General features: G+C 61.2%; 1 protein-coding gene across 10 annotated transcripts in view; it reads right to left on the bottom strand.

The window, feature by feature from the left end:
* Nucleotides 1–380: 380 nt before the first annotated feature.
* The window catches only part of ANK1 (ankyrin 1), a 62,925-nt gene continuing 38,138 nt past the window's right edge, over nucleotides 381–25,167 (bottom strand). For 3 of the 10 annotated variants that reach the window (XM_014955908.1, XM_014955913.1, XM_014955914.1), the window contains 40 exons: nucleotides 24,685–24,783; nucleotides 24,386–24,571; nucleotides 24,149–24,247; nucleotides 23,616–23,714; nucleotides 23,179–23,277; nucleotides 22,547–22,744; nucleotides 22,369–22,467; nucleotides 21,902–22,000; nucleotides 21,539–21,637; nucleotides 21,196–21,393; nucleotides 20,919–21,017; nucleotides 20,739–20,837; nucleotides 19,465–19,662; nucleotides 19,138–19,236; nucleotides 18,838–18,936; nucleotides 18,408–18,506; nucleotides 18,227–18,319; nucleotides 17,961–18,033; nucleotides 17,560–17,583; nucleotides 16,636–16,738; nucleotides 16,212–16,359; nucleotides 15,896–15,993; nucleotides 15,583–15,807; nucleotides 15,031–15,185; nucleotides 14,663–14,874; nucleotides 14,367–14,571; nucleotides 14,100–14,196; nucleotides 13,493–13,721; nucleotides 13,234–13,359; nucleotides 13,029–13,148; nucleotides 12,726–12,810; nucleotides 12,389–12,463; nucleotides 9,944–10,075; nucleotides 9,604–9,750; nucleotides 7,450–8,002; nucleotides 6,584–6,848; nucleotides 5,221–5,304; nucleotides 4,743–4,910; nucleotides 4,332–4,453; nucleotides 381–2,633 (listed from right to left, as the gene is read on the bottom strand). In XM_014955908.1, coding sequence (XP_014811394.1) covers nucleotides 4,355–4,453; nucleotides 4,743–4,910; nucleotides 5,221–5,304; nucleotides 6,584–6,848; nucleotides 7,450–8,002; nucleotides 9,604–9,750; nucleotides 9,944–10,075; nucleotides 12,389–12,463; nucleotides 12,726–12,810; nucleotides 13,029–13,148; nucleotides 13,234–13,359; nucleotides 13,493–13,721; nucleotides 14,100–14,196; nucleotides 14,367–14,571; nucleotides 14,663–14,874; nucleotides 15,031–15,185; nucleotides 15,583–15,807; nucleotides 15,896–15,993; nucleotides 16,212–16,359; nucleotides 16,636–16,738; nucleotides 17,560–17,583; nucleotides 17,961–18,033; nucleotides 18,227–18,319; nucleotides 18,408–18,506; nucleotides 18,838–18,936; nucleotides 19,138–19,236; nucleotides 19,465–19,662; nucleotides 20,739–20,837; nucleotides 20,919–21,017; nucleotides 21,196–21,393; nucleotides 21,539–21,637; nucleotides 21,902–22,000; nucleotides 22,369–22,467; nucleotides 22,547–22,744; nucleotides 23,179–23,277; nucleotides 23,616–23,714; nucleotides 24,149–24,247; nucleotides 24,386–24,571; nucleotides 24,685–24,783 — 5,484 coding nt within the window. In that variant the 3' untranslated portion in view covers nucleotides 381–2,633; nucleotides 4,332–4,354. The other 7 variants (XM_014955909.1, XM_014955910.1, XM_014955911.1 and 4 more) reach the window with 7 other exon arrangements.

Raw genomic sequence — 25,167 nt, 5'->3', positions numbered from 1 at the left:
GCGGTGGGACGGGACGGGGAACGGGCGGCGGGGCCGCTGGACAGGGCGGCCGGGCCGGGATGCGGCGGGACGCGGCACGGGGATGGGGCGGGCCGGGGGATGCGGGGTACCCGCGGGTGGGGTACGGCAGCGCCGGTGCGGTTGGGAGACCCTCCCCCCGCCGGCCCGGGGCGCCGGTAGCACCGGCTGATCGGCCGGGAGAGCCCGGTGGGATCAGCCCCGGGACCTGCACGGGGGTCTGCGCCCTCCTACGGCTGCCAGCCCCTACGACCGCCCCCCGCCCTCCTGGCAACGGGGCACGGGCAGAGGGGACCCCGCCGGCCACCCACCCCGAGGCTCAGCCTTCTCCACGCCCTTGGAAAAGCAGAGACGAGACAGGGTCTGTGTCAGTTTCTTTATTAATTCATAGTCTGATAGCTGGTGTACAGGGAAATGATCTATACATCAGGGGCTAAGACAGGGAGATCCAAAAGGCTTGTTTCCATAACAATTAAAAAAAGGAAATAAAAGTAATTTTTAAAATTTCTAAAAAGCTTCTAGTGTGCAGACTGCAGCATTCTCTAGGCTCAATGTTGGGTGCAGCCTCCCCTACCAGCCCTACGAGCAATCCGAGCGCAAAGCAATGTCACTGCAGGTGCCTGGCACGGTTGCAGCACAGCACATTCCCTAAGGCGTAGACAAGGCCAAAGCACAGGACCCACACACAACTCTACGGTGATGCTACGGAGTCAGCTGGGTCTAGGGAGGTTATTGTACACAGCAAGGGTGATGGATGGAGAGCCTGTGCCTATATGGCTCAACTTTGGGGTGGGAAGGGGTCGCTTTGCTCTCCGAGGCTAAGCTGGGTCAGTTGCTTCGCTGCAGTGAGGCATCTTCCCACCCGCAGGGGAGCCGGGGGCTGTCCTGGCAGACACAGGCCGGGGCCACCAGCCTGAAGCTGGAGGTGGGCTCGTCCTGCATATGGCCACAGAGAGCAAACTCAGGCCCTGCAAAACAAGTCCATGGCCACCTCCAGGGGAAAGAGCAGGGTGTCCCCACACCACTGTGCTACAAGGAGCAGGCCCCCATGTTGGTTAGGAAAAGGACAGACTTGGGGACATGGGACCTACTGCCACTGCCTGCATCTGGCCCTCCTGGGGTGAAGTTTTGCAGCAGACTCAACCCACTGCACACCTCAGCGGTGCCTGGGTGGCTCTACCCATCGCTGGCCTCCTGCTCGGGCAGCTGGCCCCAGGGCTGCCCTGGCTCCCAGGGTGACTGCTTGGGCCAGGCTGCTGCAGCGGGGCCCGGTCACCTGGCCACAGAGCAGCCACTGGGGCAGCAGCCCCCCACGTCTCTGGGGCTGGTCCTGGGAGGGTCAGCATCCATGGGAACTATGGGCTACACCCATTTGTGCCCCCGGAGGGACGGCAGGGGACCCTGCAAAGCCCTTTTGTGGGGTGCGTCATGCAGGGCTGCTGGCTTCTGCCAGCTCCTGGCTCATCTCCTGGCTCATCTCCTGAGCAGATTTTGTGCTGAGTAGACCTAGGCACGACCCCGTGTGTGGCACAAGTGTCCCCTGCTCTGTCTCACTACCCACCATCCCTGGGCCCCAAGCACCTCAGCGCAGGCCTTACAGCTTCACCCCAGCGGGATCTAACCCAAACCGGGGCTTGCGCCACGGACAGGCCCCTGGGACTGCACCTGTGGGACCCTCTTCAGGCCAGGAGGGACCAGGCTCAGCCGGAGGGGCACCGGGCAGTTTGCTGCCCTTCTCCTCCTACAGCCTCCCAGCTCCATTCACCAGAGCTGCTCACCTTCTCCAAAGGTCTTGCCCGTCCTGCAGCCTGAAGAGGTATTTGGGAGCAGAGCTGTTAGTGCTTTGTACATACTGCTAGAGTGTCCCTAGGGGTTTGCATAGTATTTATTGGTTCATATACACAAGGCTGATTGCTGTACAGTTTACACTTTCAACACAAGCATCGAGCTCAGTGCTCAGCCCAGAGCCCTGCCCGGGCGGGAGACACTGCACGTGCTGGGGAGAGGAAGGGCCGCCCCGTGCCAGCCCCTCTGCCCAGGGCCATTGTGCTCCCTGAAACCCCCACCCCGCACACCCCTGGCAACTGCTGCCCTCCCCGCAACCCAGCACTCACAGAGAGGGAGGAGAGGTGAGTCCAGCGGAGGGCAGCATGGGCGATGAGGGGTTGGGCCGCTCTCCTTCCATGGTGAGCGGAGCCACGCTGCCCCGGCTTCCCTCTTGCAGCTGGAGCACGGGTGTGGGGATGCATTCAGACACGCAAACGCACGAGGGTGACATCTCCTTCCTTCTCATTTTCTGCTAGTCCAGCTTTTGCCTCCCAGAGTTGCTGAGAGGATGCCCCTGGCGCATGCTGCTGTTGCTGGGCTCCTGGCAGCAGTGGGGCAGGGACGGAGGCCCCTCCGTCGGTTTTAAGTACTGTAGCTCATGCGTCTTGCAGTCAGTCAGTCATGCGGATAGGACGGTAAGTATGTCTCATACAGAAATCATGCCATTAGCCTATAGAAACATGTACAGCCAGCCCTGCTCCCTTCCACTCTCTGCTTCCCTCTCCTCTCTTCTCAGGTATGTGTCAGAACGTGTGTGGAGTTCAGTGGTTTGGTGTTGAGGTGAGATCCTGGAGAGAGAGAGAGATATGGAATTACTGGACATTCATGGTGGCCAGGAGAAAGGGTGGGGGCAGCCAGGTACACGCAGCCCCAGCCCCTTCTGCACCCAGTGCTTGACCCACGTGCACCCATCCTGCCCAGATACCACAAGTTTTGGGGGCTGTCAGAGAGACAGTGACAGAGCACCAATAAGTGTCCTACCTGGAACCAGCAGCAATGGCATAGATGTCATTGCTGGTGCTGTCCCAGCTGCTGAGAGCAGCAAAAAGCAGGGACTGAGCTGCACCAAAGGCAGCGTGGCACTGGGAAGGAGCTGGGAGGGCTGCTGTAGGCTCTGGGATAGAGGTGGCCAGCCCTGAGCCCCCAGGCCTCAACTAAGGTGACCGACTGCACCTCACCCTCGCAGCAGCGGGTAGGACCCCAACATTCCTAATGGGCCCGTTCCCCTGGGCCAATTCAGCACACTACGGGAACCAGCAAGAGCAAAGCAGCAGGAGCAGCGCCCCAGAAAGAGGGAGACCCTGAGGCTGTCCAGGGAGTGGGGCAGGCAGAAGGAGTGAGGACACAGTCTGCATGAACGTGTGTCCACAAGCACGAGCCTCTTGACCATCATGCACCCACAGACAGCCCACTAACAGAGTGGAGAGAGCAGGAAGCCGCAGGACAGGCAGACAGACAAAGCCATGCACGTACAGCAGAGGCCAGAGGACCGACTGCCTCTGCTTGACAGCTCCTCCTCAGTCCAGAGAACACATGTGCAGCACCGTTCCCCAAGAGCTGCGCAGCCCAGCAGCAAGTGTGCAGACAACAATAATGCAGCTGGGTCCAAGCGCGCTGTGCCGAGCACCCTGCCTTCAGCCTGCTCTAGTCCCACCCGGCAGGGAAGTCGGGGGGCACACAGGACTCAAGGGGTGATCCACTGCTTAGAGAGGGGATCAATGCAAGAAATGTCCTGGGTCAAAGCATATTTGCCCCCAACCCCTACAAGCATCATGTTCCTGCACCCCGCCACTCCTGCACCCCTGCTACCCTGCTGCCCACCAGCAGATCCTGCCCTGGCACCCCCTTTCCTGGCCACGGGCGCTGCAGAGACCTCACTGCCGCCCTCTCCCGCCGCGATGGTAGCTGGCAGTGGCAGCCGCTGGCCTCTCCCAGCAGGAATGCTGCCAGCAGAGGCAGCAGGACACAGCCCAGCAGAACTGCGACACCTCTCAGATGGCTCCTGGCTGCACCCCCGGGCAAGGGGACGTGGGGCCACCAGGCTCCAAGGCTGCAGTTAGAGCTTGGGGATGAAGGGGACAGCTCTGCTCAGACCTCATCCACTCCCAGGAGCGGTTTTGGACAAAGCTCATCCCTACACTGTAGCCCAGTGTAACGAGCAGTAACAACCCCGTGGCCCTGTCACTGGGAACCATTGCCCCAAGGACCCAGGGTGCCGTGACCGCAGCAGCAGCCCGTGGCCCAGGCATCGCTGCAGAGCGGGGCACCCCCTGCCATGTGCACCCAGGCCCTGGGACCAGGTCAGCAGCAGGGTGACACCGCTGGCCACCCTCTGCGTTCTGCTGCAGCACCACAACCCCTCTCCCCAGCCGCGGGCTGGGAACAGCCCTCTCACGCTTTCCCCAGGAGGATGTGCATGACCAGCAGCTCAGTGCAGGCAGCGGCTTGGGGAGCTGGGGCAGAAGGGAGAGCAAAGGTGGGGTTACCTCACAAGAGGCCATGTGAGGAGTCACTGCTTCCCCCTTTTCAGGCTGGCTCGTTTCACTATCTGAGCCCCCATTCTGCCCCCGGAGATCTCCGGTTTCGGGACACGCACTCGCACCTCATCCTGAGGAAGCCGCAGGGGCAGGAAGCAGGACATCACCCAGGTGAACAGACAGACATACAGAAGAGGACAGGAGAGGGAAAAGCAGAGTCAGTTGGAAGAAGACACTGAGTGAGAAGATTGATGCAGTGGGCAAGAGCTGCCCCAGAAGCCTTAGAGGGGAAACAGGAGAGGACAGCAGGGCTGAAGAAAGGACAGAGGGTAGCAAAGCCCCAGAGCCTGTGAGTCCTGCAAAGGCAATGCTGGCCCCGGGCAGGGTGCCTGCAAGGCAGGGCTATAACCCACACCATACCTTGGCCCCCAGACCGTCCCGGTGGAGGATGGAGTATTTCATGAAGTGATCGTCCTCAGCCTCCAAGTCTTGGGGGTCTTGCAGGGAGCCCTCCAGAATCAGCTCCTCCTGCTCCTGCCTGTTACCCGTATCACCAGGGCCCAGCTGACGCACCACCTTCCGGATGACCTGTGGAGACCCGCACAGCTGGGCATCACAGCCAGCCCCCGGCACCACAGCCAGCCCCCGGCACCACAGCCAGCCCCCGGCACCACAGCTCCCTCCTCGCCCCGCCTGGCCCTGGACTGCACAGGGTGTGCAGGCTCTGTCCCTTGCGCAGGGTCTGGCTGAAGTGCTGTGACTGTAACCGAAGACGGCGGGACACGGGGTGCCCTACTTGGGCCCCTGGGCTGCAGGGAGGAGCAGGGCTGCCGGGCAGAGGGGAGAGGAGAAAGGCTACAGCATGCCCTTGCCCACATCATGTCCTTGATCAACTCACCTTCTTGGTGATGATATTGCCTTGATCATCTGTGAACTGCTCCTCAGTCACCTGCTCCCCAGGGAGATGAAGGACTTCGTTCCCCTGCAGTGACAGGAGGGACAGGAGGGGACTTCAGGAAGGTGAGGGGAAGGCACAGAACAGCATGCCTGATGCAGCCCACAGCCTCCGTCCCCCTCCCTGCCCTGTCCCATTCCTTCTCTCCTCCACCTCTGCCCCGGGACTGGTCTCTCAGCTCCCTGCTCATTACCTTCACAAGGACACGCCGGCGGACGACCCTGGTGGAGAGAGTCTCCTCGTCGTCCGCCAGCCCCTGGCTCTCCCCGAGCTCCTTGTCCAGCTCGCGGTGGGCGTGTTTGAGCAGGAAGCGGACGGAGCCCCTGACGATGTGCATGACGTTCTGGCAGCTGACCAGGAAGAAGGCCAGCAGCACCAGGGCGACCAGCAGCTGGGCCAGGAAAGCCCACATCCCACCTCAGCGCGTGTGCCACGCGGGTCTGAGCCTGCCGCTCAGAGCCCGGCCATGCTATCGGTGGTGACAGGCAAAACCCCCGGGGTAGGAGCCCTGCGGGCGAGCTGGCTGCCGGCGCGGTGCCGGGCTCTGTGGGGGGATGCTGTAACCCAAGCTGCCGCAGCTCAGCTGGCTGGGGGCGGCGAGAAGAGAGCGGGGCAGGTGGGGCGTCCTCTGCGCTCTCAGCTTCTGTCAAAGTCATGAGGCCAGAGCTGAGGCAGAACCACCCGTCCCCAGCCAGGCAGTAAATGAGACAGCCCTGTCCCCCTTCTCCGTCAGCTGGCCAACAACCTGTCCTCCTGGCTGTGGTGGGAGGGCAGTGTGCCATCCTGTCACAGGGCAAAGGAAGCCCTGGGCGGGAGCCAGGGGCTTGGGGTGTCACTGGAATCACACTTAAATTGGGAGACACGCATTGCAGATCTGAGCAGCCACCTCCGAGCATGGCCGTGCTGCCGGGACGACTGTGCATGCCCTGACAGGGGAAAGGGGCTTGCCCTCACCTTGTACCTGCCGGCTCTGTGTGGCTGTGTGCCCACCATCCTGCCTGGACCCCCAGACCAGCTCTATTTCTGGCTCCAGCAGGCTGTTGGGCCAGTGGCCAGGGCGGATACTCAATAAGGAAGGAGGCAGGGAGGCCGGCTGGGTTATAAATGGAGAGCGAGAGCTCAGGTATCAAGCACAGCAGGCTATTCTGGGCTGAGAGGCACCCTCAGGGGCAGAGGGCAGGATGCATGCCAGGGGACTTGTGCCTCAGCTAGCACCTGGCCTGCCCAGCTGGCCTTGTGGCAGGCTCAGGGAAGGGTTGTCCATAGGGTCTCTACCTCCTGTGGGGCCGGGTCCCCTTGCTCTTACCCTCACCTGGCCAAAGAAGCGGCCGTCTGCTTCCTCCTGCCAGCCGCCCGTGGGGTGCTGGGGCTGCCACTCGCTGTCCTCTGTGGAGCTGACCCGCATCAGCTCCACAGCTGGTGCCAGGACCTGCTCTTGCTCCTGGCCCTGTGCCCCAGAGGCCGTGGTGTGCATCGGGAGCAGCCTTCGGGTGACCCCCTCCTGCCAGGAGCCCGCTGTCAGGTCCTGTAGGCAGGAGATAAAGGAGCCTTCTGCATTCCAGTCCCTCAGCCTGGGCACCGGAGAGGGACAGGGAGAGAGAGACAGAGAGAGAGAGGCAGTCAGCTTTGCCATGGAGTGCTGCCCTCTGAGCAGCAGCCTGCCTCCAGCAGACATGCCGGCACAGCCTGCACCCCGCCAGGCTCTGGGTTCCCCAGCTCACGGCGCTGCCGGGCACCCGGCACAAGCAGTACAAAATGCAGATGCACAAAGGGCACAGGCCTCCTCCCCGCCCAGCTCCCTGCCCACCCCACAGCCTCGCAGCCTGCGGAGCATTGCTGGGCTCTGACAGGCATCTCATGGGACTGGTGCCACTGGAGATGCAGGAGGACACAGCCCAGACTGAGATGGCTCTGGTCAGCACAACCGACATGCAGGGCCTGGCTGTCTGCCTGGGGTCCCCCCATATGCTCCGCAAGCAGCCCCCCAGAGCATCTCCAGAGAGGTGCAAGGCACTGCTCTCTGCCAGGGATGCCCAGGCTCCAGAGCTGGAGACCAGCGGAGAAGCAAGCAAAGCTGGGAGATAACTGCAGCTGGCCCAGCACAGGGCAATAGCTGGCAAAGCAGTTCTGTTCCCCTCCCATGGCCACCCTGGTCCCCCCAGGCCACAGTACCTGTCTGTGCTCTTCTCCATGATGTGGCTAACGGTAGGTGATGCTGTGATCCTGGCTTGCACCTTCTGCTGAACTGAAACAAAAGAGACTTCACTCTCCGGGTCCTGCTCCCCGGTCCCTGGCGGGTGATCACTGGCTGGCATCTTCCCCTCTGGCCTCTGCCCCTCCTCCTGCTCTAGAAGGTCAATCAGGCCATTCATGGCATCTGAGTCCACTGTGTCATCCTCAACCAGGTCCATAGAGCCCATGTGGTCCGGGCCATGCGCGTCTGCTAGAAGCTGCCCTGGGAACCGGCCTTCACTTGTGGCATCTGAGTCCTCGGCCTTGCTGCACTCCAGAGAGGAGTCCTCAGCAGTCACCAGCGAGGGGGTGAGCCCCGAGGACCACACCTGTATGTCGGACATCTCCATCAGGGCGTCCTGCTCGGTGGCAGCCATGGGGATAGCATCCATGATGGCCACCTCATTCCAGTACTGGTCGGCACGCAGCGGGGATGGCAGCGTGTAATGCAGGGAGGCGGGGGACAGTAGCTCGTCCTGCAGCGAAGCGTAACCTATATGGGCAGACAGAGGCAACATCTCCAGCAGCCATCCCACACGCACACAAGCACAGCAAGGCAAGAAGGGGAACAGCCTCCGGGAGGGTACCTGCCCCCAGGACAGCAGTGGCCACGGCACAGAGCCCAGAGGCTGGGCTGAAACGGGCTGCGCTCACAGCAGCTGCTGCCTTTGCACGATCCCTGCAAGTGCTGCCATGGCTCCCTTCGAGTCCTGGGGGTGGTTTGGGCAGGCCCTGGGGCTGCCCACTCCCTGCGGGGAGGACTGACCCAGTGTCCACATAATGCCACATCCACACCGCAGGACATAGTGCCCTCTTTGCTACCCTGCTCCATCTGCCCCCAGGTCCCTGCCCACAGCCTCCATCCAGCATCAGCTGGCTAATGGTCAGCCTGGAGCTCAGGTGGCCAAGTCTGGAAGGTTACGACTCCCAAAGTCAACCCCACTCTGCAGCACAGAGGAGCAGGCTGGAAGTAGCACCATAAGCAGGGAAGGATGGCCCTCATGCAACCCAAGGCCCTGCAGGATGCACCCAGGGCCCTACAACCCTGTTGGTGTCTCCAGGGCTACAAGCAGTTGTCATGTCCTCATCACCTGGGGCCTCGTGCACAGCCCAGGGACACTGATATGCCTACAGCCAAGCCAGGCTCTCCTCACCAGCCAGGGGACTTTGCTTAGCCTTTTTCAGCTCTGAGCCACTAGCCCCTCTTCCACCCCCAGAGATGAGCAGACAACCTGTTCTGCTCCCCAAGCAGCCAGGGATTGCCAGCCACAGCCAAGGCACCGGGGACAGCTGGGACCCCCAGTGCAGAAAGGGCACCTCTCCGCTGTGCGGGTGCCCAAGCAGCTCAGGACCAGCCAGGGACAGAGTGCAGGCAGTGCAGGAGGAGAAGGCCTGAGGTGGCCGCCTGCAAGCACAGCAGCCATGAGAGGCCCCTGGTGACATGCAGTCGCTGGAGCAGGACACGGCTCCCAGAGGGCTCAGCTGAGGTGAAGACAGTGGAGACAGGCAGTGGAGGAAGGTGAGAGAAGGAGAGGCCAGGATGAGCTCAGAGAAGAGAGTTGGCAAGAAGTGACCCACAGGAGTGCCCGCACCTGACGGCGCTGGGTGGCATGTTTGAGAGAGCAGAACAAGGGAGAGACAGAGAGGAGAGAGCGATGAGCCGGAGCTGCATGGGCAGCACCACAGCACAGGACTGCGGCAGCAGACAGCCCCGTCCCTGCCCGGCGTGCTGGCTCCCCGGCTGCATCCCTGCACCCAGGCGGGACCAGCCCAGCTGCACCGCTGCAAACAGGACTCTGTGAGCTCCCAGCCGCCACTCAGCTTGCACAGAGACACCTCTCACTGGCACATCAGGATAAGGAACGTGTGTCCACCCCACCTGGAGAGCTTCTGAGAAGGCAGTATGGCTGGGCCAAGCTTCCTGCAGCATAAGCCCCAGTGAAGAGGCCACATCTGTCAACAACACCTTGTGCCCACTGAGCTCCCACTGGGTCACCGGAGCACCCTGGTCAGGCAAGACATCAGCCCCAATCTGTCTGCATGGACCCGGCCCCCAGGGCCCTCCCACAGTCCCTGCCAGGAGCCAGGACTCACCATTCATCTGGGACGGTGAGAGGGAGTAGTCTCTGTCCGTGTAGCGCCAGCCACCCTTCAGGCTGCGGCTCTGCCGGCCGGAGCCCTCCAGCGTGTTGATGATCTCACTGCGGTCGATGTTCCTCAGCGCTGTGTACAGACTCTCGACTGTGGGGGGAAGCCAGTGTCAGCAAACTGGTCACTGGGGGAGCACAGCCGGGCCCCAGACCCCCTCCAGGCAGGCAGGTGGGCATGAAACACTGGTGTAAAGCCAGCCAGGGATCCCTGAGCACACACAGGCTGCTCTGCACAGCCAGCCCAGCCACCTCCCTGCCTGTAACAGGGCACTGCAGATACTCACTCTTGACACTCTTGCCCTCGCGGCTGACCCAGAGGTTGAGTAAGGCTATGCTCTGCTCCAGCAGGGAGTTGGGGTTCTCCACACGAATCCTGTTGATGTCATCCACCCCAAACTGCAGCTCACGTGCCAGCTCTGGGGGAGACATCACAGCTCAGCATCACACCCTCCGGTGCCCACCACCAGCTTCTGAGCCATGTCCTTTGGCTTGGGACATTATGAAGGGCTCAGCCAGACGCAGCACTGTCCCCCACGTCACACACAACGAACATGGCAGAACACGCAGGAGCTGAGGGGCAGTGGTTGAAGCGCCTCTGCCCAGGCTGGCTGTGACCAGTGCAGCGTGTCTCACACTAAGGGGGAGCGCGGGAGCTGCTGCTGGGTGTGTGGCTGCAACGACAGGGCTGAGCCTCTGTGAACAGCAGTGATATGTATGACTCTGAACAAAACCCTCACTTGGCATGTGTGTGCCTGTGTGAATGCATGCACAGCTGCAAGAAGGTCCATTTCAGTGCCATGGTATGCTCAGTTTAACAGAAGGGCTGGAAGGCGAGGCCAGCCTGCAGAGGAGCTAGTGCAGCCTGCGCTCATACCGATGGCAGCGGGGCCCAACACCCTGGGCAGAGTAAAGCACATTCATTCCTCCCTGCAGCGTGTTTCAAGACTTCCTACGTGCCAGCTTTCTGAGGAGTGTTGTGCACCCTCAGAGCCATTGGGTGTGTACTCACCAGCCCAGCTGAGGCCCAGCTGCTCTGCTATGTCGACCATCTTCTGGTCTGCCTTGTCTGTGCTGCTCAGAGAGCCTGAAAGAGAAGCGGGAGCTACAGTTTCAGCTGCGCAGGGCCCTCCACCAGGGTGGGGAGGGGGAAGGGGTGTTGGCTGTGAGGGTCTCACAGCCCTGTAGGCACTGCCTTGCAGGCAGGACCAAGGAAACCCACAGGGAAAGGGGAAAGGGGAGCTGCCATGAGCATGAGTATGACAGGGTCAGCCCAGCCCTTCCACTGGGCTTGGGCATCCCAAGCGCAGGTGGGGAGAGGGCCTGGACAGTCCCAGCAGGCTGCGTACCGAAACTGGTCTCACTTAGGATGCTGTATCGCTCCCGCAGGGACAGCGGCGTCAGTGTCCTCCTCCGCTCCTCACTGCCGCTTCCCTGTGAGGGTGGGGACAAACCAAAGTCTCACCAGCTTGGAAAGAGGACAGCAGCTCTGCCCTGGCACCAATGCTTCTCCCACAGCCCCAGAGTGGCATGGCATGGCCATGTGGAGCAGCCAAGGAAGACGAGCTGACAGCAAGGGCTGCCTCCTGTGCCTGGCAGAGGGATGGGCCCCCACTGCCCCCTCCCAGAGGTGCCAGAGACCTGGCACTGACCTTCGTGCAGGGTGGTATGCTGATGTTCAGGTGGCAAAGCACATGCTGGAGGTCCTCGTACTTCATGGCCTTGCGCAGGAAAGACAGGGAGCCGCTGGCTTCCCGGCTGCTGTCCCGAACCTGAGCACAGAGAGCCTGGTTAGGTGGCCTGGACCAGGACAGGCACAGGGGCCCCCTGCAGCCCAGCCCCGCACCCTGCCATTACCTTGATGGGGATGGCGAGACGATTCTCCCGGAAGGACTGGAAGAGGAAGGTGCGGGGCTGAGTGGCCTTCTTGACAGGCACCAGGTTCCCTGAGAGCTCAACATGCAAAGGCATCCCCTCCACCACCTGGCAGGGAGCAGAAAACAGGATCAGACCCTCTGCAGAGCTGCTTCCCCTGCCCTGGGACAGTGCTAGGCCCCTCCACTGGCATCAGTCTCCCTGCTCCCTTCTGCACCCAACATTGCTGCTGGGGACAAACCTCAATGTCCCTGCTGCGGGCCACCTCGGTGAAGTTTTCATGCTGCTCTAAAGTCTTGTCAATCTTGTCATCAGTCATGCAGTAACAGCGCAGCCGGCCTTCCCGTGAATCATTCATCTTGGCAAACACCACGAATTTGGCCATGTAGGGCACGGCCGTCAGCTCCTTGTACAGCATCGTGGCAAAGTGCACTGCCTCGGCTGTGCGCGGGCAGTCGGCCAGCCAGAACCTGTGGGAGGGACAGGTCGGGGACTGCTGGGCAGGTTCCCCAGCAGCACCAGGGGAGGTGCTGTACAGGGCTGCTGCCCTCCCCAGTAGCACTGCAGAGGGTGCCCCAAGAGTTCAGGGTAGAGGAGCAGCCCCATCCGTGATGGGGACCCACCCAAGCGCAGAGAATGGCCCCTTCCCTCTCTGCACTCAGTTGTTGTGAGTGTTCCCCAACACATGCTGAGGCAGCATGGGGGTGTCAAGGCTGGAGACATGTGGGAATGGGGCAGCACCACAGTGAGCATGGGGGTGGGAGGCTCCTCCTGGCACAGGCTGCACCCCAAGCTTCCTACGTGCCAGCTTTCTGAGGAGTGTTGTGCACCCTCAGAGCCATTGGGTGTGTACTCACCAGCCCAGCTGAGGCCCAGCTGCTCTGCTATGTCGACCATCTTCTGGTCTGCCTTGTCTGTGCTGCTCAGAGAGCCTGAAAGAGAAGCGGGAGCTACAGTTTCAGCTGCGCAGGGCCCTCCACCAGGGTGGGGAGGGGGAAGGGGTGTTGGCTGTGAGGGTCTCACAGCCCTGTAGGCACTGCCTTGCAGGCAGGACCAAGGAAACCCACAGGGAAAGGGGAAAGGGGAGCTGCCATGAGCATGAGTATGACAGGGTCAGCCCAGCCCTTCCACTGGGCTTGGGCATCCCAAGCGCAGGTGGGGAGAGGGCCTGGACAGTCCCAGCAGGCTGCGTACCGAAACTGGTCTCACTTAGGATGCTGTATCGCTCCCGCAGGGACAGCGGCGTCAGTGTCCTCCTCCGCTCCTCACTGCCGCTTCCCTGTGAGGGTGGGGACAAACCAAAGTCTCACCAGCTTGGAAAGAGGACAGCAGCTCTGCCCTGGCACCAATGCTTCTCCCACAGCCCCAGAGTGGCATGGCATGGCCATGTGGAGCAGCCAAGGAAGACGAGCTGACAGCAAGGGCTGCCTCCTGTGCCTGGCAGAGGGATGGGCCCCCACTGCCCCCTCCCAGAGGTGCCAGAGACCTGGCACTGACCTTCGTGCAGGGTGGTATGCTGATGTTCAGGTGGCAAAGCACATGCTGGAGGTCCTCGTACTTCATGGCCTTGCGCAGGAAAGACAGGGAGCCGCTGGCTTCCCGGCTGCTGTCCCGAACCTGAGCACAGAGAGCCTGGTTAGGTGGCCTGGACCAGGACAGGCACAGGGGCCCCCTGCAGCCCAGCCCCGCACCCTGCCATTACCTTGATGGGGATGGCGAGACGATTCTCCCGGAAGGACTGGAAGAGGAAGGTGCGGGGCTGAGTGGCCTTCTTGACAGGCACCAGGTTCCCTGAGAGCTCAACATGCAAAGGCATCCCCTCCACCACCTGGCAGGGAGCAGAAAACAGGATCAGACCCTCTGCAGAGCTGCTTCCCCTGCCCTGGGACAGTGCTAGGCCCCTCCACTGGCATCAGTCTCCCTGCTCCCTTCTGCACCCAACATTGCTGCTGGGGACAAACCTCAATGTCCCTGCTGCGGGCCACCTCGGTGAAGTTTTCATGCTGCTCTAAAGTCTTGTCAATCTTGTCATCAGTCATGCAGTAACAGCGCAGCCGGCCTTCCCGTGAATCATTCATCTTGGCAAACACCACGAATTTGGCCATGTAGGGCACGGCCGTCAGCTCCTTGTACAGCATCGTGGCAAAGTGCACTGCCTCGGCTGTGCGCGGGCAGTCGGCCAGCCAGAACCTGTGGGAGGGACAGGTCGGGGACTGCTGGGCAGGTTCCCCAGCAGCACCAGGGGAGGTGCTGTACAGGGCTGCTGCCCTCCCCAGTAGCACTGCAGAGGGTGCCCCAAGAGTTCAGGGTAGAGGAGCAGCCCCATCCGTGATGGGGACCCACCCAAGCGCAGAGAATGGCCCCTTCCCTCTCTGCACTCAGTTGTTGTGAGTGTTCCCCAACACATGCTGAGGCAGCATGGGGGTGTCAAGGCTGGAGACATGTGGGAATGGGGCAGCACCACAGTGAGCATGGGGGTGGGAGGCTCCTCCTGGCACAGGCTGCACCCCAAGAGCACCTGAGGAGCAGGAGACATTCCCAGATGAGCACACACTCACTAAGCCTCACCTGGCAGACACATTGGTGGTGAAGTTAGCACACTCATTTTCATAGACCAGCTTCGTGGTGCCTGTTATGTCTTCCCACTGGGCTTGGGCTGTTCCTCCTGCAGCAGAAAGCGAGGATGAGTGCACTGCCTTTCCATAAACCTGGGGTCTGCATCCCGCCCGGCATTTGCTCTCCCCACCGCCATAACCTGTCCTCAGCTCCCAGGAGCTGCAGCCCACTGAGCAACCCAGACCATCCCCACCAGAGAGCAGGGGCTGGTGGCCTCACCGATCACACTGCAGAGCAGGCGCAGGCTGGTGGTGTCACCCTCACCGCTGTCTCGGGGATTGTCCTTCCAGGATGGTGGCAGTGGGATGCGGAGGCCAATGGGGCGGTGGAACTTCCTCCGGCGCGGCTCCACCGTGACGATGGGGCTGAAGGTCGCCTGGTTCCCCAGCAGCTTGGTCACCAACTCATCGGGCACGGGCTGCGCCTGCAGGTGGCACAAGCAGGGGTGTCAGGGCCAGTGTCCCTGGGCTGGGGCACAGCCTGGGCCCGCTGCTGACCCCCGGGGCTGGGCTTACCTGCAGGGCCAACCTCACTCCCTTGGTGACAGCAGCGTCAGGGAAGGTGGCCTGTACCATGGGCACCAGTGTGCTTTTCAAACACCCTCCCTCAGGGCCGATCGTGTCACAGTCCTGGCAAATCCGGGACATGACCACGAAGTAGAGAGGGAAGTCGGTGGTGATGATGCGGCAGACCCTCTTCTTCTCCAGCTCGTCCAGGCTCTCCAGCTCTGCAAGGGCAGCACAGCCATCAGTGCTCACACACCAAGCCCGTGGCTGTCACACATCATGCCACGCTCAGCCCTGTCCCAGCACCCAGGCTGGCCACAGCCCTGCCTGCGGGAAGCCACAGGGTGCCAAACCCTGCAGCTTCCAGGCACACTCACCCTCATCCATGCCGTTGAGCAGCTGGTCCATGTAGCTCTCCTCGTAGCGGTTGCGGTGCTCCTTCCAGACAGAGCCGTTCTCGCTGCGCAGCACCACCAGCTCACGGTCCCCACGCCCATAGGAGGCAAAATGCGGGATCTCCACAATGACAGGGCTGCAGACAGCAGAGGAAGGGTGATTGCACCCAGGTGCTGCTGCCAGGACACACAAGGTGGCCCTGGGCAGAGCGCCTGCCCATGCCCTACAGCCACCGGAGGAGGAAGGCAGGACTGCTGCCACCCGTCTCTCTGGGAAACTGTCAGGACCATGCTGGTCAGGGCTTTTCCTACCAGAGCACAGCCACTGATCCATTATACTGGAACAACCCACCCCAGAAACATGCTGTGCCTGGCCAGTGGCGGGATGTCCCCTGCACCAGACCCCAGAGCAGAGATGGGCAGAGGTCTTGCCACAGCTGGCAGAGACTCCAGAGGAGCCCAGGTCTGTCCCCAGTCGTGAGGGACAGCCACACTGCTGCCTGCCCTATCATCTCTGTTCCCAGCTGTGCTCACCTGAGGAACTGGGCGCCGGCGGGCCCCAGGGCAATGATCCGGCTGGCCAGACCCTCTTCCTCAGCCAGCGTTGGGGGTGCAGGCAGCTTTTGGGGCTTCACCAAGCGGCAAGTGATGCGGGTGGGGGCTGCGCAGGCACGGGGAGGGATGACCACACGCAGCCCATGGTGCCGGCTGCCCCGCATGGAGCCACCACGGGCATCCACCATGAAGCTGACCAGGAACCTGGAGTGGGCAGAGGCATGGGCAAGTGGGCACCTTGCAGCCAGCTCATGAGCAGAGCCTGCATGTGCCACACAGGCTGGGCACTCACCCTGTGTGCACGGGGCTCGCCACTGGGCTGATGTTATCCGACGTCTCAGTGGCGGGGCTGCTGGGGATCAGGGAGTCTTCGTCGAACTCCTTGGAGGGCTGTGTAAGGCAGGGAAGGCACCACATGGGCACAGGATCTTATGTGGGGGTGCTGAGCCTGCCCACTCCTCCGCAGTCTCACAACTCCCTCTGGGCAGTCCCATACCACCGGGTCCATCCCCACCACCCACCCCACATTGTGGGTCTGTGGTGATGGGGGGGCTCTCCCTGGCAGGGAATGCCTGGGGGGGCCATGGCAGGCTGTGTCTCATGCTCACCTCCTGTGGGGACACTGAGGGCGCATGCAGCAGGCTGACTTGCTCAGCTTCTGTCTCCACAGGTCCTACCTGCTCAGTCTCCTCCGCTCTGGTCACCACAGTCTCAGGTGGGACGCAGGGGACCTGCAGGACAGCTGGAGACTCCACCCTGGCAGGAAAGGGCAGTGACAGCCACTGAAGTGGCAGGTCTGGGCCACTCAGCCCTCCACGGTCCCTCCAGGGAGTCCTGGGACCACTGGACAAAGGCAAACTTGGCAGCAGACCCATGTCCTGCTCCAGGACCAACATGGACTATCTTTGCTCTAGCCGGTGGGGGCTCAGTGATCCATTCCTTGGCCAGAGCTGTCCCTGCCCTACTGGTGTCCCACCCCAGCACCAGTCTGGCCCTGTGCCCACTCCCTCTCCACCACGCAGTGCCTCTTACATTTGCTCCAGTGTCGTTGTGGTCACAAACTCCAGCATCTCCCTCTTGCCCTCCTGGTCCCTGGGCTCAAGTGTCCTGGGCTTTGGTGCAATCAGCTCCTCCTCTGAAAGTGAGAGCTGGCTCAGCACGCAGAGACAGAAGGACAAGGGAGCACAGACATCCAGCCATTACACCCACCCCTCCCCAGGGCTGGATCCGGGGCCCATCCCCACTCCCACTGCTCCCCAGAAACAGTGTCCCCTGGGTCTCAGCTGGCCATGGGGCGGCTTTGCCCTCTGCCAGATGGGGTCTGGCAGTGGGACAGGAGCTGTGGTAGCTGTCAGGAGCTTCGGCTGCTGGCCGACTCCTTTCCCAGCACCAAGCACAGAATGGAGCCTGCTGGGGTGGACACCCTGCCATTGGATGCTGGGGACAGGAGACCAGGCAGGGCTGTGGGTGTGGGAAGGATGCTCTGACATGCACCCCTCCTTGGAGGCTCGAGCCTGGCCAGCACTGCCTGCTGGCCAAATTAACGCCTGTTAAGGAGTTCACCACAGTATGGCTCTCGCCATTGCCCTAAGCGGGGGAGTCCAGAACCTCCCACAGCAGGGAGAGAGCCCCAGAGATGGGGAGGGGACCACAGCAGCACGGAGACCCTCGAGCACTCAGGGGCACAAGAGTTTGTCACAGGCTCTTTCGCCTACTGGGGACAGGGCCTGGGGCCAACAGGGAGCCAGGGTTCCCTCACACTGCGTGGACAGCCCTGTTCATGCAGTCACACCACAGCAAGCAGCACAGACACAGATGGGCAGGGCGGGGTGGCGGGGCTGCGCTGGATGGCACCAGCCCAGCAGAAGGCTCAGCAGATGGAGGTGGCGTGCGGATGGTTAGTGGCCATGGGGTGAAATGGGCCATTGAGCTGGGGCAGGGGGACACATTTCATACCCAATACTGTGACATGAGCAGTGCCTGCAAAGTAAGAAGAGGCAAAGGTGAGGTCTTGGTGTGAGGGAATAGGAGCAGACCAGCTGCAGCCAGGCTGGGAGCTGGTACCACTCCGTGGAGCAGGGTACGGTGGGGGGCTCGGCATGCCAAGGGCTCTCTGCACACTGTCCCTGGGGCATGGAACCATGGAGACGCTCAGGCATATCCCTCCTGCACCTGAGCCAGGAGGTGCCATGCCAGGAGTCTGGTGGGCTCCCCTCATCCTCTCCACAAGACCACCATGGGGCCACAGCCTCCCCACCCCAGCCATCAGGAATGCCAGTGCCCATCCGGCTGCTGCCAGCTGCACTGGCCCAAATGGCAGACCTCTGGGACGGTGCGACCCAGCTCCGGCCCCTCACCTTCATCCTCTGACACATCCAGAATCTCGTCTACGGTCTCCGGGAAGCTCATGCGGTGCTTGTCACCAACTGACTGCGGGAGCAGAGTGGAGTCAGAGGAGGCCAGCCCTTTGCTGTGCAGCCTCTGCAGCCCCCTCCTCATGCCCGGGTTCAACTCCCTCTGCCCCAAGTGAGGCCACAGCTGCTGCCCATGGCTCACTGCCCAGCTGCACCTGGTGGACCTTTGCCCGGCAGCTCCCAGACCCAGCCCTCCCTCAGGGACTCACCGGGATGTCAGTTTCCTCTGTGACAATCTTGAGCACGTCTGTGACAGAGATGTAGCCAAGCCGCTTTGCGATGGCCAGGGGAGTGGTGCCATTCTGTGCAGGGAGGAAGGACGGGGTCAGCAGCAGCCAGGTGACCCGAGCTTGCCATGGGCAAGGAGGCACGGGCAAGCACCATACTCACTGTGCTGATCTCGTTGGGAGAGGCACCATGCTTTAGCAGTAGTGTCACAATGTCCGTGTGTCCCTGCTGTGCTGCCTGGTGCAGAGGGGTGTATCCCAGCTGCAGGGGGGGACAGAGGGTGCTGCCATCGGTCCTGGGACTCTGCTGCCCCAGAAATGTCCCCAGGCCTCAGACTGTGCTTAATGCTTGGAGCAGGAGGGCAGCTCCCTCCTTTCCGAGGTACACAAAGGGCTCTGCAGAACCCAGCACTTGCCCAGGGCTGTAGCCAGAATACAGCAGCTTCCAGACAAGGAGACAGGAGGGCTTGGAGCAATGTGGCATGGGGGTGGAGGGAGAATTGGAAGCAGGGAGCGAGGCTAAGCCTTCCCCAGCAACCTGGATCCTGTTGCCCAGGGCAGAAGGGTGCTTGGAGCACAGGACATCTCTGTACCTTAGTCTTGGCATTGACATCAGCCTGGTGCTGCAGCAAAAACTTCACCAGCTTAATGTTCCCATAGTGGCTGGCCACATGCAGCGGGGTATAGCCCATCTGAAAGACAAGATCAGGTCTCAGCCTGCCCTCAATGATGCCCTTCTGGCTCATCCCATGGGCAAGCCCCATGTGAGAGGGCTTGTGAGAGGGAAGAGTCTTGCACAAAGAACAAGAAAAGCAATGCTTCTCCCGGAGGAGGCCTAGCGGTAGTTCCCCCACATGTTTTTCACCACAGCCACAGTCAATGCACTACTTTACCCTGGTTGTCGCGTCCACTGTGACTCCATGTTTCACCAGAACATCAGCAACCAGCACATGCCCCTCTTGGGCCACAAGATGGAGAGGAGTCAAGCCACTCTGCAAACAGAGGAGGTCTCAGCACAGTGGCAATGCCACCACTGCAGCTCTACCAGCAGAGACTCTGAGTTAGGTCTCCAGCCCAGCAAACTGACCAGCACTGTGCTGTTGGCCAGCGCGCTGCTGCTCGAATGCAGGGAGGCCCCAGGGCCTGGGCTACCACCCTCCCTGCTGCTCCCTGCTGGAGTGTTCTCTTCCAGCCTGGCAGGATGCGCTGGGACAACCTACCTTGTTGCCTAGGTCGCCGTTGGCTTGTTTGGAGAACAGCAGTGCCACCATGTCTGCGTGCCCCTCCTGGGAAGCCAGATGCAGGGGGGTGACCCCCTGTGCAGACTCGGCATTCGCAGAAGCCCCATACTGCAGCAAGCTGCTGGCCACCTCCAACTGGTTCTGCTTGGCAGCAATGTGCAGGGGGGTGTACCCGTTCTGCAGGGAGAGAGGCTCATTGCAGTGCGTAGCCCCTGATGAGCCGACCAGCAGGGACAGAAGGTGCCACCTCTCCTGCCCTTCCTAGTCACCTCCAGAGCTCAGGGATATTGCCTCACACCCAAACCATCTCCCTGACAGCAGCTAGCCTTGATGCTGAGGCCAAATCCCTCTTCCAGCCAAGACAGGGGTTTCAAAGACCACCCGCTTCAGGTTCAACTGGTATCAGCTTGTCCTGGAGTTTTCCATCCATGAATTGCTACGGCAGCATTCAGCCACCCAGAGCTGAGAGGCCTGGGCAGACAAACACCTCCCAGAACGTGCCTGGCTGAGGTGTGGGGGAAAACCTCGCACTATGCAGGATTAGTATTCATGCAGAGACTGCAGGGCCTTGTGCGCTGCCTTTGCCGCCACGCTGCAGCAGCGCAGCAGCTGGCAGACGGGCTCTGCCCGGGGTGACGCGCAGGCTGTCGGTGACGCAGACCGATGGGGGACTGGCGCCAGTGCCAGCTGCTCCCAGTGCCTGCACAGCGAGTCCGCCTGCTCAGGGGACAGGGGATGCCAGATGGGGAGGGCCGGCACCAGCAGCCACTTGTCTGTTCCGAGGATACAGTTTCTGCAAACAATGTGGAAAACAGGGCTGCCAGTCTGTTCTTTGGGGGCTGCTGGTCTGCTCTTTGGGGGGACGTTCCCCGTGCTCAGGCAGAGCGGGGCGACTCTCACGAGCTGGTGGATTTTCTGAGTCACTGCTTCCCAACTGCATGCAAACATTCGCATGTGGTTTCCCAAACTGCCAGACCGCTTCGCTGCTCGGCAGGGCTTGCCATGGAAACACATCCCCAGCAACAGCCAACACTAGCAGCAGAGACTATCATGACATACCCTGTCTGTGGGGTTGGGATGACCCTGGCCCCCTGTCCTGCTGCCAGGGACAGGCCCAGAGAGCGGCTGGTGGTGATCGGTCCATTGCACACTCCCCAAGTTCCAGGGCTGAGGGGCAATGCTGGCCCCAGGCTGGCACACACTGGCCACAGGACACATCCCCACATCCCCAGGGACACCCGGTCCGGCCTTACCCAGGCTGAGCTGTGCGGGGAGCTCCCCTTGGGAAGCAGCAGCCTGACGATCTCCAGGTTGTTGTGGTGCACAGCCACGTGCAGTGGGGTCAGGCCATTCTGGGGAGGGGAAGAGGGAGAAGTGAGACAGAGCCTCTCCCCTTACCCCACTCCTCCCACTGCCGTAGGAGCAGCACTCACCTTCCCTGCTGCATTGGGGTGAGCATCATGTGCCAGCAGCAGCTCTGCCACATCCACCTTCCCATACTTGGCTGCCACGTGGAGAGGGGTAAATCCTTTCTGAGGAGAAAGGCAGCCCATCACAGGGTGCACAGGGATGAGGAGGAGAGCACTGGTACACACACGGGAAGGGATGCTGCAGCACAGGAGGAGGCTGCCCCTCCTGTGACAGGGACACTGAGCCACCAGCCTGCCTAGCTGGGCCATGCCTTCAGTGATGGTGGCCACAGCAGCCTACCTTGGTCATGCAGGTCTGTGAGGCCCCCTTCTCCAGCAGAGCCAGGGCTGTGTCCACATGCCCCTCTCTGGCGGTGATGTGCAGGGGTGTGTGCCCCGCTGTCGTGGCCAGGTTGGGGTTTGCGTTGTTCTCCAGCAGCAGTTTGACCATGCCTGTGTGGCCGATGCGTGCGGCACAGTGCAGAGGGGTCTGGTCATCCTGCAAGGGAGGCAGAGAAACTGTTTTGGCAGATGTGGACCAGTCCCTTGCTTGCCATGCCAATGGGCCCCCAGCCCTGCTCCTGCTGCTGCACAGCCCCTGGCAGGCCAGGAGCCGGACTATCGTACAGGTTCTCTGTACTTGCCTTGGCCTTGGCGTTGGCTTTGGCTTTGTTCTGCAGCAGGTACTTTGCCACATCCGTATGGCCAGCTCTGGCTGCCATGTGTAGGGGTGTCTCCACTTTCTGCACCAAGGACAGGATAAATTGGTGAGACTGTAGGAGGGGATATGCTCTCCTGCAGTCATTCTTCTGCTCTGAGCACAGGAGAGCAAGTGCCCACGACCTTTTCTGGCCCCTACCAGTTCCCCCTGCCAGCACAAATCCAAGGGCACAAAGGGCACAAGGGATTGCTCAGGAGAGCAGAGGGAGCAGGACTCGGGAAATCCCCACCTCCTGCTGGACCCCACCACACTGAGTTCCCACAGCCCCAGCCAGGGTGGGACTCACCACATTGGAGACATTCGGAGAGGCTCCACGCTGCAGCAGGGTCTTGACGATGGGCAGGTGCCCCATGAAGGCGGCCACATGCAGGGGGGTCAGGCCGGACTGTGGGGAGAAAGGGGCCAGGAGCCAAGATTGGGGCTGATGGCCTTGCCAACATCTCTTCCAGCTCCCTCCTCCCCCTCCCAGGGCATGCTCCAGCAGAGGCAAACTCAGGGTCCCCAGCCCGGCCCCAGCACCCCAGCAGGAGAACTGAGGGGAACACGGAGAGCTGCTGCCTCCCCCGCAGTCCCCTGCCCTGTAGAGAGCAGGCTGTGAGGAGATGCTGCCAGGCTTAGCAGGTCCTGAGCTGCAAAGAGTTCTAAGCCGCAATGAAGAAGGTCCTGGGGACCAGCAGAGGCTGGGGGCCACCATCCCCTGCAGCACTGCTGGCTCTGCACAGGAGAGCTGGGGCTGGGCCGCAGCCCACCTACCTCCGTGACGGCATCGATGGAGGCACCCGTCTTCAGCAGCAGCTCCATCACCCGGATGTGGTTCTTCTTGCAGGCGATATGGAGGGGTGTGAAGCCATTCTGCAGATGGATGGGCAGATGTACAGTCATTTGCAAGAACTCTCCCCTGCCCCAGCCCTGCCTGTCCCTCCTCACTCACCAGGGCTCGGGAGTTGGGTTTGGCCCCCTTCTCCACCAGCAGCTTGGCCACCCGGTGGTGTCCGCAGTGTGCGGCCACGTGCAGTGGTGTTAGGTGGTCCAGGGTGATGTCATCAATCTCGGCACTGTACTGCAGGAGCAGGCGCACACAGTCCAAGTGGTCGCCCTGCGCTGCCATGTGGATCGGCGACAAGCCGTTCTGCAACCGTGGAGCGGGGGCCTCAGGGCTGGGCCAGGAGGGGGACAGGCAACCCAGCCAGCCCCCGCCTCGCTCCCCTGGCCACAGCTCTGGGGCAGAAGAGATGGTGTGTTCCCCAGGGCGCTACCAGAGAGGAGCCCCAGAATCCCTCACTGAGACTCACAGCTGAGCAGAGGGCAGTGCCTGAAGAGCTGCTGCCATGGGGCAGGCTGTCCCCAGGCCGTCCCCTTCTCAGAGCTGGTCCCTTGGAAGCATGCAACCCTCGGGAAAGAGCTTCAGCTAGGGCCAAGCTGAAGCTCCTTGCCCCTTGGGAGGCCAAAATCTCCACACTAGCCCAGCCACGGGTGGCATCCAGCAACTGTGCCCAGCTTGTTACCCCCTGTGCAGCCCTGGGACCTGGCACCAAGCACAACCCCACAGGGTCCTACGGGTACCTTGGTTTTGGCTTGAATGGGAGCCCCGTGGTCCAGCAGGATCTCTGCGATTCGCACATGTCCATTGCGAGCAGCACAGTGGAGAGGGGTCAGCTCATCCTGGGGAGAAAGAAAGGTTCAAGGGCTCATCATGGGCAAGAAAGGACAGGGCTTCCCTCAGGCAGTAAAGTAACAGGGTCTTTGGACTTATTTTTGCAAAATAAGGCAAAACTGAGCCCTCAGCCCCCAGGACACACTCACTGTAGCCATGCAGCCTCCTCTCACTTCTACATGCACCAGCAAAAAACCCTGGTCCATCCCTTAGTGCAGCAGGGACCCTCCCTCACCCACCCAGCAAGATGTCCACAGGGTGTACACTGGGCAGTGCTCCCTGGACACAGGTTGCTTGGGGAGGGAGACAACCCGTGTACTTGCAGGTGATCCAAAAGCAGTCTCACCTTGGTCCTCGTCTCTATCTGGGCCCCGCGGTCCAGCAGCAGCCGTACCATGATGATGTTGCCCCGGCGGGAGGCTATGTGCAGGGGAGTGATCCCATTCTGGGAGAAGGAACAGCAGCATGTTAGAGGGAGCAGACCCTTTTCTTTCCCCTGCAGGGCTGCAAGAAGACATGGAGTAAACAAAAGACAGAGAGGACAGGAGCCACACACAGCTCACGGAAAAGCACCAGCTCATGGATTTGTCTGCACCCATGGGACTGAAAGAGGCACACAAACTGCAGGGAATACAAGCTCTGCCCTGCAGTGACAGCATCAACTTTCCCTCAGCCTGGACACAAGGTCTCAAGAGCTTCCAGAGATGCATGGCTGCATCCAACAGAGGGAAGACATAGTAGAAAAGGTCCATGCTGGTTATTAATGGCAACTTTCCAGGCATGCATCAGTGTACTACCTTCTGCGTGGCACCTACATGGGAAGGAGCCACAGCATCCTCCTCTGGCACCACAGCAGTACCTGTCCCACTCTGCACTCACCTGGGGTGTGAAGTTGACACTGGCTCCACGGTTTAGCAGTAATTGGGCCACACTGAGGTTCTCATAGTGGGCTGCAATGTGCAAGGGGGTAAATCCAGTCTAGGAGAAAGAAGGAGGGATCAGCCCAGCCAGACACATGCTCCCTGCTGAAAGGATGGATAAACACAGCATACCAAGCTGCTGCTCTCCCTGGGGATGTGGGAAAGCTCCCAGAGACAGGATGGGAAAGCCACATACCTTGGAGAGGACGTCAGCATTGGGGTCATTCTGCAGAAGCACAGCAGCTGTGCGAGTGTCATCGTTGCGGGCTGCGATGTGCAGGGCAGGCAGGCGGACCTTACCCTTTGTCCCATAGTTGATAAGGTGAGCAACCACATTCTCATGCCCTTGTTGCAGAGCCACAGCAAGTGGTGTGAAGCCATCCTGCCAAGGAGAGGCGGGTGAGACGGGGAGAGCCGAGGAGCCGTGGCAGCACCTGGCATGTCCAACAGCAGCCCCAACAGGCAGGGCCTTAGAGTCCTCCCCAAGGATCTCACCTCTGTGGCTACATTCTGATTGGCTCCATTTTCCAATAAGAACTTGACAACTTCCAGGTGGTTTTCCTGTGCTGCCATGTACAGGGGTGTGAAGCCTTTCTGCAAACACAAGGCCACGCACATCAACACAACCCTTTAAGTTTCTCAAACTCCTTGCAGACCTACACTGTGCAGAGCTGCAGGGTTGCTGGAGGCTTTGCCAGGGAGGCATCGGCCACAAGTCCTCCCAAGATGAGTTCAAAGTGCTCGTGCGTGCTGCCATGGACTCCCTCAGTAGAGAGACCCTGCTGGTCTCCCAGTATCCCTCCAGACTCCCTCCCCACCAGTCGCACACTCGTCTTTCAGGAGTCTGACAGAGCAGTCCTTGTCTCTGAACCCAACAAGAGAGAAACTGTAAAGGGCTGCTGAGATGCTGGTGCTGGGCAGAGTTCCCACCATGAGGACACCACCATTATGCATGCGGGTGCTTTTCCCACCCCAGCC

Source organism: Calidris pugnax, unplaced genomic scaffold (assembly GCF_001431845.1).
Source record: "Calidris pugnax isolate Ruff unplaced genomic scaffold, ASM143184v1 scaffold314, whole genome shotgun sequence".
Classification (NCBI taxonomy): domain Eukaryota; kingdom Metazoa; phylum Chordata; class Aves; order Charadriiformes; family Scolopacidae; genus Calidris; species Calidris pugnax.
Note: the sequence above shows the minus strand (reverse complement) of the source record. Positions and strands in the feature narration are given on the sequence as shown.